The sequence below is a fragment of the Mandrillus leucophaeus genome, unplaced genomic scaffold (genome assembly GCF_000951045.1).
Source record: "Mandrillus leucophaeus isolate KB7577 unplaced genomic scaffold, Mleu.le_1.0 Scaffold12, whole genome shotgun sequence".
NCBI classification, from domain to species: Eukaryota; Metazoa; Chordata; class Mammalia; order Primates; family Cercopithecidae; genus Mandrillus; species Mandrillus leucophaeus.
Window position 1 is genome coordinate 7,409,034 of NW_012100320.1, and position 13,171 is coordinate 7,422,204.

Here is a 13,171-nt window from a genome sequence, read left to right on the forward strand (position 1 = left end):
CTGCTCTGCCCTCCCTACCTGCCACCTTCCTCACCTCCATCTCTCCTGACCCCAGGGTGATGGAAACATCCGGTACTACGAGATCAGCACTGAGAAGCCCTACCTGAGTTACCTCATGGAGTTCCGCTCCCCAGCCCCGCAGAAAGGCCTAGGTAAGGGGCCCCCAGGCTGCCACAGCTGGTGTGCTCATGCACGGGAGGACATCTGGCCCATGGGTCACCCCCTCCCTTAAATGGAAAATCAGACTCAGAAGGCCACAGCACATGTGCAAGTTGGAACAGAACCTGCATGAGCTGGCCCTGCTGCAGCTGTCACTGCCCACTGGACCAGCGCTGTCACCCCACCGCGCTCACATCCACCATCAGTAGCAGCTTGCCAGCATGTGCTCTGCGTCTGCACTCCTGATCGCAGATGGGGAGCCTGAAGCCCACAGTGGCTATGACGATGGTGGGAAGTGGTCCATGGTGGGAAGTGGTCCAGTAACTAAAAGTCAGAGCGGGGTCTAGGCACAAGTCCCTTCCTGAGCCTCTAGGAAGCTGGGACTCCCAGACCCCAGCAGCAGCTCTGTCTGCCTGATAGGGCAGGAAGAAGTTCCAGATGTTCCCATGACTGCAGCCCCAAGCTCCCTAGGCTCTCAGGCAGAAACACAGAGAGGGCTCCGGGCTTGACAGGGTGTAGTGAGTGAGAACCCACATTCTCCCACCACTAAAAGTCTTACAACCAATTTTCCCTCCTTTCAACTAACCTGGTAATGCATATGATTCAGCAATTCTACATTTGGGGTCCAAATCACCCAGTGAAACACCTATTTTCAAGGACCTCCCGTTCCCACCTCTGCGGTGATCCTCCTTGGAGCTTGAGTCTAGTTTGCTTTCCTGTGGGTCTGGTATTATGGACAGGGCCTGAGGGCCAGCTTCCATCAGGGCTGAAAGGACCTGACAGCCCACTCCAGTGACCAACAGCAAAATGGAAGCCAAGAGATGTCCAAAGTCCCAATCACCATTCCATCAACTTTACCCTTCCCCAACTCTGTCATCCCCACCTCCTTCACTGTCACTCCTGCATCAAATAGTATAAAAATCAGCCTGAACTTTGGAGTCAGACCTGGGTTTACATTCTGGCTCAGCTGTGCACTTAATCCCTCTAAGTCTCAGTTTCCTCAACTGTAAAATGGAGATAATCAAACCATCCTTGAATGGCTAATGTAAGGCTTAGAGACCATATGTGCAAGGCACCTGACAGAGCACTTGACTCCTTCTGCTCCTTCACATAGCTGTTCAACAAACAGTTATTGAGTTCCAACTGTATACCAGACCTTGCACAAAGTCCAGTGGCAAATAGAACATGGCCTTACTCTCATGGGGATCACATTCCACTGAGCAGGAGACAGGCAGTAAACAAATAAGAAAAATGTTGTGTAGGGATGAGTTCTAGGCAGAGAGTCAAAGGGTGTGCTAGAACAGAGAGTGACTGGGGGCTACTTTACATAGGTGATCAGGGAAGGCCTCTCTGTGATGATATTTTAGGTTGAGCTCTGAAAGATGGGAAGGAGAAAGAGCAGTCCCAGCAGGGGGAATGGTTAGTGCAAAGGCTCTGTGGCCAGAATGAGCCTGACATGTTCTAGGAATAGAAAGGAGGTCAGTGTGGCTGAACATGGTGTAGACTCTGTGATGTAGCAGGAGATGGGGGTAGGGTGTTAGGAGACCGTTGGAGAGGTGGGCAGGGGCTGAATCCATGGGATGCATTAGCCTGGGAAAGCAGTTTGCATTTGATTAGGAAATCATTGTGGGGACGGTTCTTTTTCTTGAGTGGGAGATGAGACAACATGATGTGATCTGAAATGTTAGTTACGATTGCTCTGGCAGCCAGGTGTGGTGACTTACACCTATAATCCTGGCAGTTTGGGAGGCCGAGGCAGGTGGATCACCTGAGGTCAGGAGTTCGAGACCAGCCTGGCCAACATGGTGAAACCCTGTCTCTAAACCCTGTCACTAAAAATACAAAAATTACCTGGGTGTGGTGATACACCCCTGTAATCCCAGCTACTTGGGAGGCTGAGGCAGGAGAATTGCTTGAACCTGGGAGGCAGAGGTTGCAGTGAACTGAGATCACACCACTGCACTCCAACCTGGGCAACAGAGCCAGACTCTGTCAAAAAAAAAAAAAAAAAAAATTCTCTGACTTCAGTAGAGAGAATGGATTTGGGAGGGGCAGGAGGAAGGCAGGGCAACCAGTTAGGAAGAAGTTGTAGACTTTTAGGCAAGAGAGGATAATAGGTGGACAGGAGGAAGACAGGGAGAACAGGATGAATCCAGAAAGTAATGTCAGCAGGACTTGCTAAGGTATCAGATATGGAGGGCTGGAGAGGAAAGAAGGAGGAAGGACTCAGAATGACTCACCTCATCCTCATCCTCATCCTCCTCACCTGTGACCACTACTGAGCATTTGCTGTGACCTAGGCACTTATTATAGACACAGACAAATTAAGCAGCTCACCAGAGGCAGGTCTTACCTGCTGAGTAGCAGAGGCAGAACTCAGACCGAATCTGCTGACTCTTAATCCCATTTGGGAAACCATTGCACCCCTTCCCTCCAGCTCCTGGAATTTCTTTATCTGGAAGAGCAGGCTTCCAGCCCAGTGGAGGAGAGGCAGAGCCTTAACTCATATTCACAATACAGGGAAAGAAACTAATGTTGTCTGTGCTCGTCACGGTGCCAGGCAGTTAATGAGTATCTTGGCACATATTCTCCTGATCACCTCATATGGGGCCACTGTTGTCCTCCTCGAACCAGCCAAGGAACTAGAAGCTCAGAGAGTTGTGACTTGCCAAAGGACTCCCAGATGGAAAGGGGGCAGAGTCAGGATTCAAACCCCGTTGGTCCCCCCCTAGATAGAACTGTGCTCCTCGCACCGCACTGCCCCTCGTTCCCATGATAGATGTTCAGCAGAGGCAGCTGTTAGGGACACGTGGCACGTGAACCCACACAGGCAACATGTGCACACATTGTTGGTTCTAGGAGGCATAGAATAGAACAGCAATCTCAGGCTGCATCCAGACCTCTTCCAATTCTGAGGGGTCCAATTATAAAGCGTGCACTGTGGCGAGGCAGGTCTGGCCCCAAGAGCTTGAGAGGTGACCATCCAGAGACAGAGACTGATTGAAGAAGCCCGGGTCCACCCTCTGCCCTCTGCATGGGCCGTTGCCTCCAAACCTAAGTACATTCCTCAGCCTTTCCCCCGCCCAGAACATCATGGGGTGATGTCACTGAGAGGCAGTTTCTGGTACCCCATGGAGCCACATGTGTGCCTGTTACAGGGGTCATGCCCAAGCACGGGCTGGATGTGTCAGCCTGCGAGGTGTTCCGCTTCTACAAGCTGGTGACTCTCAAGGGCCTCATCGAGCCCATCTCCATGATCGTGCCCCGGAGGGTAAGTGGGGCTGGGCTGGGCTCCGGGAGGGTGGCCTGCATCGCATCCTAGCCTGCTCACCACTGACCATGACCCTGGAGAAACCCAGGTGAGAGATGTGCTGTGGACTGGGGTCTTCAAACCCAATTTGGGGTGAGGGGCATCCTCAGACGGGACAGTTGGGTTTGCTCATGAGTGCAGGTGGGTAGTTCCAGGAGGAAAACGCAGTGCAAAGGCATAGAGGCAGGAGAGCAGGTAGCGTGATTGGAGATCAGTGAGAAGAGTCTGACTGAAGAGTAGGGGCTTTTCTAGCAGCCCCCCATCTGTCCTCTCTTCTGCTCCTCCCACTGCAGTCAGATTCCTACCAGGAAGATATTTACCCAATGACACCAGGCACGGAGCCAGCACTGACCCCGGATGAATGGCTGGGAGGCATCAACCGAGGTACCACAGCAGGGGACTCCACAGAGCACAGGAGGGCTGCAGCCTTTGCCTTCAGCGCAGCTTGCCCCAGTTCCCCTTGCCTATCCCCGTGCTTGAACTTCCCTCCCACCCAGCCTGCTGGACCATCACCTGACAGCCCATGGGATCATCAGTGAGAGCATTTCCCTTGCCTTCTTTAGATCCCGTGCTGATGTCTTTGAAAGAAGGCTATAAGAAGTCCTCAAAAATGGTATTTAAGGCTCCCATCAAAGAAAAGAAGAGTGTTGTGGTCAACGGAATAGATTTATTAGAAAATGTCCCACCCAGGACAGAGAATGAGGTAAGGAATGTAAGTTATTACCTCCACAGGCCCTAGAAGAACAAGAACTTTACATTTCAATTACGGGCTTCAGGCCTTTAAGCCAGTTCCATTCTGAGACATTTTTCTTTCTGTGACAAATACCATAAGTAGCCTGATATTGGTTTCTGATGCCTCTGACCCCGATAAATAGAAGCTGGGATGTCTGGAGATATCAGTTCCCCACACCACCCCCACACCTCAAATTCACTAACCTACAGAGTTATGCATCTCCTCATGAATTCATTCCAGAACGTTGCTGTCATTTGGTGTTCCAGAAGTTATAAATTCCTGACTAACAGGGCAAGCCTGGCCTCGTGTATCACAGCCCTGCCTCCCTCACTGGCGTTGCAGCAGTGCTGGGGTCTGACACTTCCAGTCTTTGTGGAAGAGACTGGGTGTTTATGAAGGTGCTCTTTTTTTTTTTTTTTTTTTTTGAGATGGAGTCTCGCTCTGTTGCCCAGGCTGGAGTGCAGTGGCGCGATCTTGGCTCACTGCAAGCTCCGCCTCCTCGGTTCATGCCATTCTCCTGCCTCAGCCTCCCGAGTAGCTGGGACTACAGGTGCCCACCACCACACTGCTAGTTTTTTTGTCTTTTTTTAGTAGAGACGGGGTTTCACCGTGTTAGCCAGGATGGTCTCAATCTCCTGACCTCGTGATCCACTCGCCTCGGCCTCCCAAAGTGCTGGGATTACAGGCGTGAGCCACAGCACCCGGCCATGAAGGTGCTCTTTGTACCACTTGAGACGGGAGCAAGCTCTTTCGGGGCAGCTCGACTGGGCCTTGTCCATGTCCCCCAGTGGTATCTCCTTCCAGCCCACACCCCCATTCCCTGATGCCAACATGGTTTAGCTCAGCTGGGGTTCACAGGATGCCTACTGTGTGCCAGACATAAGGCATGATACAACTGAAATGGAGATGGCTGCATGACCCCACCTGCATTTGAATCCTGGCTTTGCCATTTCCTGGCTGTGACTGAGCAAGTTTACTGATCTTTGTAAGTCCATTTCCTTGTGGTAAAATAGGGATATGGAATGCTATGAGCATTAAAGAGATAATTCATAAGTGTCTAGCACTCTTCCTGGCTCATGTTAAGTGCTCAAAGGAAAAGGTCAACTGTATCAGCTATCTATTGCTGTGTAACAAATTACCCTAGAACTTAATGGCCTAAACCCACAAACACGTTATTAGCCCACAGTTTCTTTGCATGCCCATGGCTGAAGGTCTCTCATGAGGGTACAGTTACACTGTCCACTGGGGCTGGAATCACATCTGAAGGCTCAACTGTGGAAGGATCTACTTCCAAGTTCATTCATGTGGTTGCTGCTGGGACTCATGTCCTCAGGGGCTATTGGACTGAGGGCCTCAGTTCCTCCTTGGGCTGTTGGCCAGAACTTCCCTCAGGTCCCTGCCATGTGGACTCCTCCATAAGGCAGCTCACAACAGGGTGTGTGAGCAGAAGAGCAAGAGAGGGCACCCAAGATGGAAGCCAGTCTTTCTGTCACCTAATCTTGGAAATGGTATCCCACCACTTCTGCCCTATTCTGTTCATTTGAAGCAATCTATTAGGGCTAGCCCATGCTTGAGGAGAGGGAATAACATGGGAGCTATCTTAAATTAGACACCACCTATACCACCAACTTATGTTATCACTTTTTTTTTTTTTTTTTTTTTGAGAAGGAGTCTCACTTTGTAGCCCAGGCTGGAGCTCAGTGGCACAATCTCAGCTCACTGCAACCTCCACCTCCCAGGTTCAAATGATTCTCCTTCCCCAACCTCCCAAGTAGCTGGGATTACAAGCGTGCACCACCATGCCCAGCTAATTTTTATATTTTTGGTAGAGATAGGGTTTCACCATGTTTGAGAGGTTGGTCTTGAACTCCTGACCTTGGCCTCCCAAAGTGCTGGGATTACAGATGTGAGCCACCACGCCTGGCCCATTATCACTATTATTAATAAAAATAAGACCCTTCTTGACCTCTGGGACCTCACAGTCTTAAGGGGGAGATTGGCAGGTAACTTGATAATTGCCATAAAATATGCTTGTATGCCAATGTAGAGGGATATTCAGGGCTGGATGAAATGATGTGATAAATGGGATTTGCTTTAAAATAACCCCTGAGGAAAGTGGTGCAGGGGAGGTAGGTGGTAGTAGAGATGAAGTAAGAATGGTCCCACAGGCTGGGTGCGGTAGCTCATGCTTGTAATCCCAGCACTTTAGGAGGCCAAGGTGGGTGGATCGCCTGAGGTCAGGAGTTCGAGACCAGCCTGGTCAACATGGTGAAACCCTGTCTGTACTAAAAATACAAAAATGAGCCAGGCATGGTGGTGCATGCCTGCAATCCCAGCTACTCAGGAGGCTGGGGCAGGAGAATCACTTGAACCCAGGAGGTGGAGACTAAAGCTGAGTGATGGGTACTTGGGGGTTCATGGTGCTATACTTTCTATTAATATATATATAACATTTTTCACTTAAAAAATGTTTTAAGTTTTTTCTTGCATTTATTTATTTATGTTTTAGAGACAGGGTCCTGCCCTATCTCCCAGACTGGAGTGCTGTGGCACGATCATAGCTCACTACAGCCTCAATCTCCTAGGCTCAAGCAATAATCCCACCTTAGACTTCCGAGTAGCTGGGACTAGAGGCGTGTACCACCATGCCCAACTAATTTGATTTTAAACATTTTTGTAGAGACAGGGTCTTACTATATTGCACAGGCTGGTCTTAAACTCCTGGGCTCAAGCAATCCTTCCACTTTCGCCTCCCAAAGTGCTGGGATTACAGTCATGAGACACTGCGCCAAGCTATTTTCTTGTTTTTAAAAGAACCCTACTTTTTGAAGATAGAGACACAGGGGTCACTGTGATAGCCCAGGAGGGCAATAACAAGGGCCTGAACTCAGTTCTGGCACTGGGTCTGGAGAAGGCAGGGTTCAATAGTAGTTAAACAATATTTCGCTGTAGATTTGCCTATGTGACTCAGAACTGAGAACCTGGAGGAAAACCTTAAAGGGTCTCAGAGCAGACAAAACAGATGCCACAATCTACACCAAAGTTGTGCATCTTCCTCGTTGGGAAGAAGCTTTCTCAAAACCTGCTGACTCTGGCTGTATCCATAGTTTTAATCATCACAGCAGTTTGGAAGCAGCCAATTAGAAAGTGCGGCTGTCAGAGGTGGACACATTGATCTAAGTGTGAGGAAACAACTCACAGCTTGATGCAAGGGAAAAGACCTACAGTTGTACAACTCAGTAACTTTACTAAAAATCGCTGAATCGTATGCTTTAAATGAGTGAATTTTATAGTGTGTGAATTACACCTCACTAACGTGGTTTTTTTTGACAAAAGTGGACCAAAAAACAACGCAAAGAAATTTTGAGAACTTGGAAGACACAAGAGTGTGTAGAGTCATTTAGTGCAAAGGCAAATAGTATGTCATACCTCTGAACAGATATAACTGGGACTAGTGGTTTGTTAGTTAACAAAAAATATTTTTTTTAAGTTAGTTAAAGGAGGGAATTGTGGCTGGGCGCAGTGGCTCACGCCTGTAATCCCAGCACTTTGGGAGGCTGAGGCTTGCAGATCGCCTGAGGTTAAGAGTTTGAGACCAGCCTAACCAACACAGTGAAACCCTGTCTCTATTAAAAATACAAAATTAGCCAGGCGTGGTGACGCACGCCTGTAATCACAGCTACTTGGGAGGCTGAGGCAGGAGAATCACTTGAACCCAGGAGGCGGAGGTTGTGGTGAGCGGATATTGCACCATTGCACTCCAGCCTGGGCAACAAGAGTGAAACTCCGTCTCAAAAAAAAAAAAAAAAAGGAGAGAATCTTAAAAACATACATTCTTTTTTTTTTTCTTTTTTCTTTTTTTTTTTTTTTTGAGACAAAGTCTTGCTCTGTCACCCAGGCTGTGGTATAATGGTGCAATCTTGACTCACTGCAACCTCCACCTCCCGGGTTCAAGCAATTCTTCTGCCTCAGCCTCCCAAGTAGCTGAGACTACAGGCGCCCACCACCATGCCTGGCTAATTTTTGTATTTTCAGTAGAGACAGGGTTTCACCATGTTGACCAGGCTGGTCTCGAACTCCTGACCTCAGGTGGTCCACCTCCCTTGGCCTCTCAAAGTGCTGGGATTACAGGTGTGAGCCACGGCACCCAGCCGATAGATACATTCGTTTTTGTTGTTGTTGTTTTGTTTTGTTTTGGGATGGAGTCACTTTGTTGCCCAGGCTGGAGTGCAGTGCATGATCTCAGCTCACTTTAACCTCCACCTCCCGGGTTCAAGCAATTCTTTGCTTCAGCCTCCCGAGTAGCTGGGGTTACAGGCGCCTGCCACCACACCCAGCTAATTTTCATATTTTTGGGTAGAGACGGGGTTTCACCATCTTGGCCAGGCTGGTCTTGAACTCTTGACCTCGTGATCCACCCACCTCAGCCTTCTAAAATGCTGAGATTACAGGCATGAGCCACCATGCCTGGTCAATACATTCTTTAAACCATTTATTTTTGTTTTAAACATAAAACATGCCAGGTGCAGTGGCACCCCTCTAATCCCAGCTACTCAGGAGGCTCAGGTGGGAGGATCGCTTGAGCCCAGGAGTTTGAGTCCAGCCTGGGCAACATGGCAAGATTCTATCCCTAAAAAATAAAAGTAGGCTGGGATGATGGCTTACACCTGTAATCCCAGCACCTTGGGAGGCTGAGGAGGGTGGATGACTTGAGGCCAGGAATTCAAGACCAGCCTGGCCAACATGGTGAAACCCCGTCTCTACTAAAAATACAAAAATTAGCCGAGCGTGGTGGCACACACCTGTAATCCCAGCTACTCCGGAGGCTGAAGCAGAAGAATCCCTTGAACCTGGAGGCGGAGGTTGCAGTGAGCCGAGATCGTGCCACTGCACTCTAGCCTGGGTGACAGAGCAAGACTCTGTCTCAAAAACAAACAAACAAACAAATAAGTAAATAAACAATAAAAATAAAACATATACATTCATTTAGCATATTTCGATGAAGACCTTTTCTTCAAGGAGGCCCTCCCTGGTTGGAATCTGTGATGTATATCAAACAAATCACACCTTAACTCCCATTTCCGGTTTCCATTTCTTTTAGGTAGAAAAATAATTTAAAGTCCATCTGAAAGCAAAGTCCTAGTTTTTACAGTGTTTTCCCTCATCTTTTTTTGAGACATTAAGGTATAATTTGCCTATGGTAAAATTCATCCTCTGTAGTGGGTTGGTTTCAGAGTTTTGACAAACACACGCAGTCATGCAGCCACCATCAGCCAAGATATAGAATATTCTCCAGTCTTTTAGGGCTACATCTTCCACACCTAATTCAGCTGCAATTTTTTTTAGCATCACCTTTATCAAGATTTTCTAAGCATTTAATTAAGTTTTTATAGAAACAACAACTCTCCTTTTGTGCTCATTTCATCAATTTATATCATATTTCATTAAATTATGCAATTACAATGACAATGTAATTCACACCAGAAAGTTTGAGGCCAAACGCAATTGACTGTGGGTAACATTCAACTCAGGTGTGCAGGAGCTGCAAGGAGCCTGCTGCTTTCCAGGGCTCAGCGTTTTGTGGACATCTGTCAATATGTTTTACAGGAGAAATGGAGGCGGGTTAAGCTAGAGAGTCGTTGGGGTGAAGATCTGCCAAGATAGCTGTACATGAATCCCTGACCAGTGCAAACTTTGGTATTCTTGTCATAGTTCCTCATCAGTAGGAAAAAAGCTAGATTCCATTCTATATCCTGAGCCTCCTTAAGAAGAGAATGATACAAAGCATTTTAGAAAGTTCTAAATTATCAACACAAGCCAGGCGTGGTAGCTTACACCTGTAATCCCAGCACTTTGGGAGACTGAGGTGGGCGGATCACCTGAGGTCAGGAGTTTGAGACCAGCCTGGCCAACATGGTGAAACCCTGTCTGTACTAAAAATACAAAAATTAGCCAGGCATGGTGGTGCATGCCTGTAATCCCAGCTACTCGGGAGGCTGAGGCAGGAGAATTGTTTGAACCCAGGAGATGGAGGTTGCAGTGAGCCAAAATCACACCACCGCACTATAGCCTGGACGACAAAGCGAGACTTTGTCTCAAAAGTAAATAAATATGTAAATTATCAATAATAATGTAATACATGTAATAATACATCTATTATTATGTATTATTATACATCTATTATTATGTATCATTATACATCTATTATTATGTGTTATTATACATCTATGATTATGTATTATTGTACATCTATTATTATATATTATTATAGATGTAATAATCAATACATCTATTAATACAATGGTAAAGAAAAGCATTAGGTTAGGACTCAGAAAGGGACAAGCTTGGGATATTTGGAAAACGACTGGTCACTCCTTTTTCAGTGATCCTGAATCAGTTAATGACGCAGGTTTTATTTGTTTCCTGCCTCACACGGGAAAGTAAGAGCTGTGGACTGAGCTAGAGATGGGAGAGGTGCAGTGGTGATGAGTGGCTGGGGAGAATAAGTGGATCAAGCAGTGGGAGGCCTGGGGGAATGTGAGGGCACGGGCGGCAGGCAACTGGAAGACTCACCTGGGAAATCCTTGTCTCACCTGCTCTCTCCTGGGCCCTCCTTGGCCCCCTTTCTTCCTCCACCCCAGCTCCTTCGAATGTTCTTCCGGCAGCAGGATGAGATTCGACGGTTGAAAGAAGAGCTGTCCCAGAAGGACATCCGCATTCGGCAGCTCCAGCTGGAACTGAAAAACTTGCGCAACAGCCCCAAGAACTGTTAGCTCCGCAGCTGGGCTGTTTTCTAAGCCGATCTCTCCGTCGTTTCTACTCGTCCCTTAACTTCTCCCTTACCAGTGACCCCAGAGACAGAGCCAGGACAGGAGAGGGGGCCAGCCTGAGGACCCCTGCCTACCACCTTGAGAACTGGAAGCCAACCTCTGACCTCCTGACCTCATGCTAATAAAAGTCCCCAGCTTCTCCTGGAGACCCCCGCCGGCAGCCCCTTTCCCTGCCACCCCAGGACCCAGGCTTCCCCTCAGTTGGGTGAAGACCACAGACTCTCTGGGGTTGACGGGGACTCTATCTCAGTGGACCAAGAAGCAAAGGGGGAAGCGGGATCTCAGCTAGACTTAGAACTTGGACTTCTCCCCTGTGAAGGGGGCTGCCAGGACATCTCAGCACTCCCACCTGGAGCTCTCAGCATCACTGAAGGTACCGCAGCGTAAGTGCTGGACTGCAGGCTGCAGTGATCCCTCTTTCGTCCCACCCCCACTTCCCCCAGCAGCCCCAGAAGCCTGCTTCACCCGACGAGGGCAGCGAGCGGCCCGGCTTCTTTCTGTCTCTTCCCTTCCCACCCTCTTGTCTTCAGGGAATTCAGAGGATTGCTCTCCAAGGCCATAATGACCCCTTGCCTTCCCCATGATTCTCTTCAAAGCTCTTGCACACCCTTTTCCCATTCAATTTGTGAGCCAGGCAGGGTAGGGATTAGTGTCCCCATTTGACAAATGACAGAACTGAGGGTTGCAATGGGGAAGTGACTTATGAAGTCACCCAGCAGGTCAACAATGGACCCACAACCAGGACCCTGGGTGTTCAGACCCCAAGGCCAGGGCCTTTCCCACTGCATCAAGATGCCAATCCCATTGTGGGCTTCACCAGTGCCCAAGTCTCTGCGGAGAATGAGAACTGGAAGCCACTGCTACCGTCTACCCAGCACCAGTAGTGCCGATGTGCCACACTGCCCAGTTGAGGCCCCTCACGCTGTGCCCCTAGATCCTTCAGGTCCCCACCCTCGGTTGTCACCACCACCCTCCCCAGGGGACTCCATCTGAGATGAGGCCTCATCCTCCTGGAAGCTGAGGCTGAGAAGGGTGGAGCTTGGCCCTGGGGAAGGCAGACCAGGGTCTGATGGCTTCTAGGGATGCTCTGCGTGTGTCTCAGCACCACTATCTCAGCCACTTTCAGCCTTATGCACGTAGAATGACCACAGCCACTCGCATCCGTATAGCACTTTAAAGTTTCTGCAGTCCTTTGACACATAGGATCTCATTGAGCCTCACATCTACTCCCTTCTGCAGATGAGGAAACCGAGAGAAGTGGCCCAAGGTCACGCAGCTCTGAGATGTCACATTTCATTTGATCTTGTACACATGTTCTTTTATTCCCTCTTTTTTCGTCCTTTCATTTCCCACTACCCACAAAGAGTTTATAAACACTGTTCTCAGAAGAGTCACAGTTTGGGGTGAGATCTGGAAATCGAGAAATGGGTGTCCACTCTTTTCTTTCATTAGCTAGGATCTACTAGATGCATTCTACTCCATACCTGCTTTTCCCGTGGCCGCCCTACGGAAAATCCCATCCACAGAGGCCAGGGCTACCCAAGCCCCTCCAGGTGAGCTGGGCCTTTCCTCTAAGAACCTCCATCCTCCCAGCCAGCTACGGTAGGGCCTCCTCACCCCGTACCCCACAGCTAGACAGTGTCAGCACTCATCTCCTCCTCCCTACATTTCTGGAGCTTTTTTTTTCTTCCCCAATGACCTTTGTGGTCTTCTGTGATTATTTATGCTGCCTCCCAAGGATAGAATTGAAATAAAATGTTTTCAACTTATCAAACCTGGGCATAGCCATGTCATTTAACCCCGGTGGTTCCTGTTCTTGGTCACCATGGTACCTTGATGGTCAGCTCCCCACCCACAGCTCCTTTGCCTTTCTGGAATGACAACCCACGTCTGTACCTACAGATATAATTTCACACTTTCATTTGTCTCAGCAATATTGACATTTGGGGCGAATAATTCTTTGCTGTGGGCGCTGCCCTATACATTGTAAGATATTTAACAGTATCCCTGGCCTTCACCAATCAGATGCCATAGCAACTCCCATCCAATTGAGACAACCAAAAATGTCCCCAGATGTTGCCCAAGGTCCCCTGGAGTGTCAGAATCACCTCCCGATTAAGAACCACTGTTCTACCACTA

At 48.7% G+C, this 13,171-nt stretch overlaps 1 protein-coding gene across 3 annotated transcripts in view; it reads left to right on the forward strand.

The window, feature by feature from the left end:
• Nucleotides 1-12,806, forward strand: part of CORO2B (coronin, actin binding protein, 2B) — a 119,019-nt gene extending 106,213 nt beyond the window's left edge. For all 3 annotated transcript variants that reach the window (XM_011968785.1, XM_011968795.1, XM_011968777.1), the window contains exons 8-12: nt 56-152; nt 3,318-3,430; nt 3,763-3,853; nt 4,033-4,172; nt 10,844-12,806. In XM_011968785.1, the coding sequence (XP_011824175.1) occupies nt 56-152; nt 3,318-3,430; nt 3,763-3,853; nt 4,033-4,172; nt 10,844-10,975 (573 nt within the window). In that variant the 3' untranslated portion in view covers nt 10,976-12,806. The remainder of the gene's footprint in view (nt 1-55; nt 153-3,317; nt 3,431-3,762; nt 3,854-4,032; nt 4,173-10,843) is intronic.
• Nucleotides 12,807-13,171: the final 365 nt, after the last annotated feature.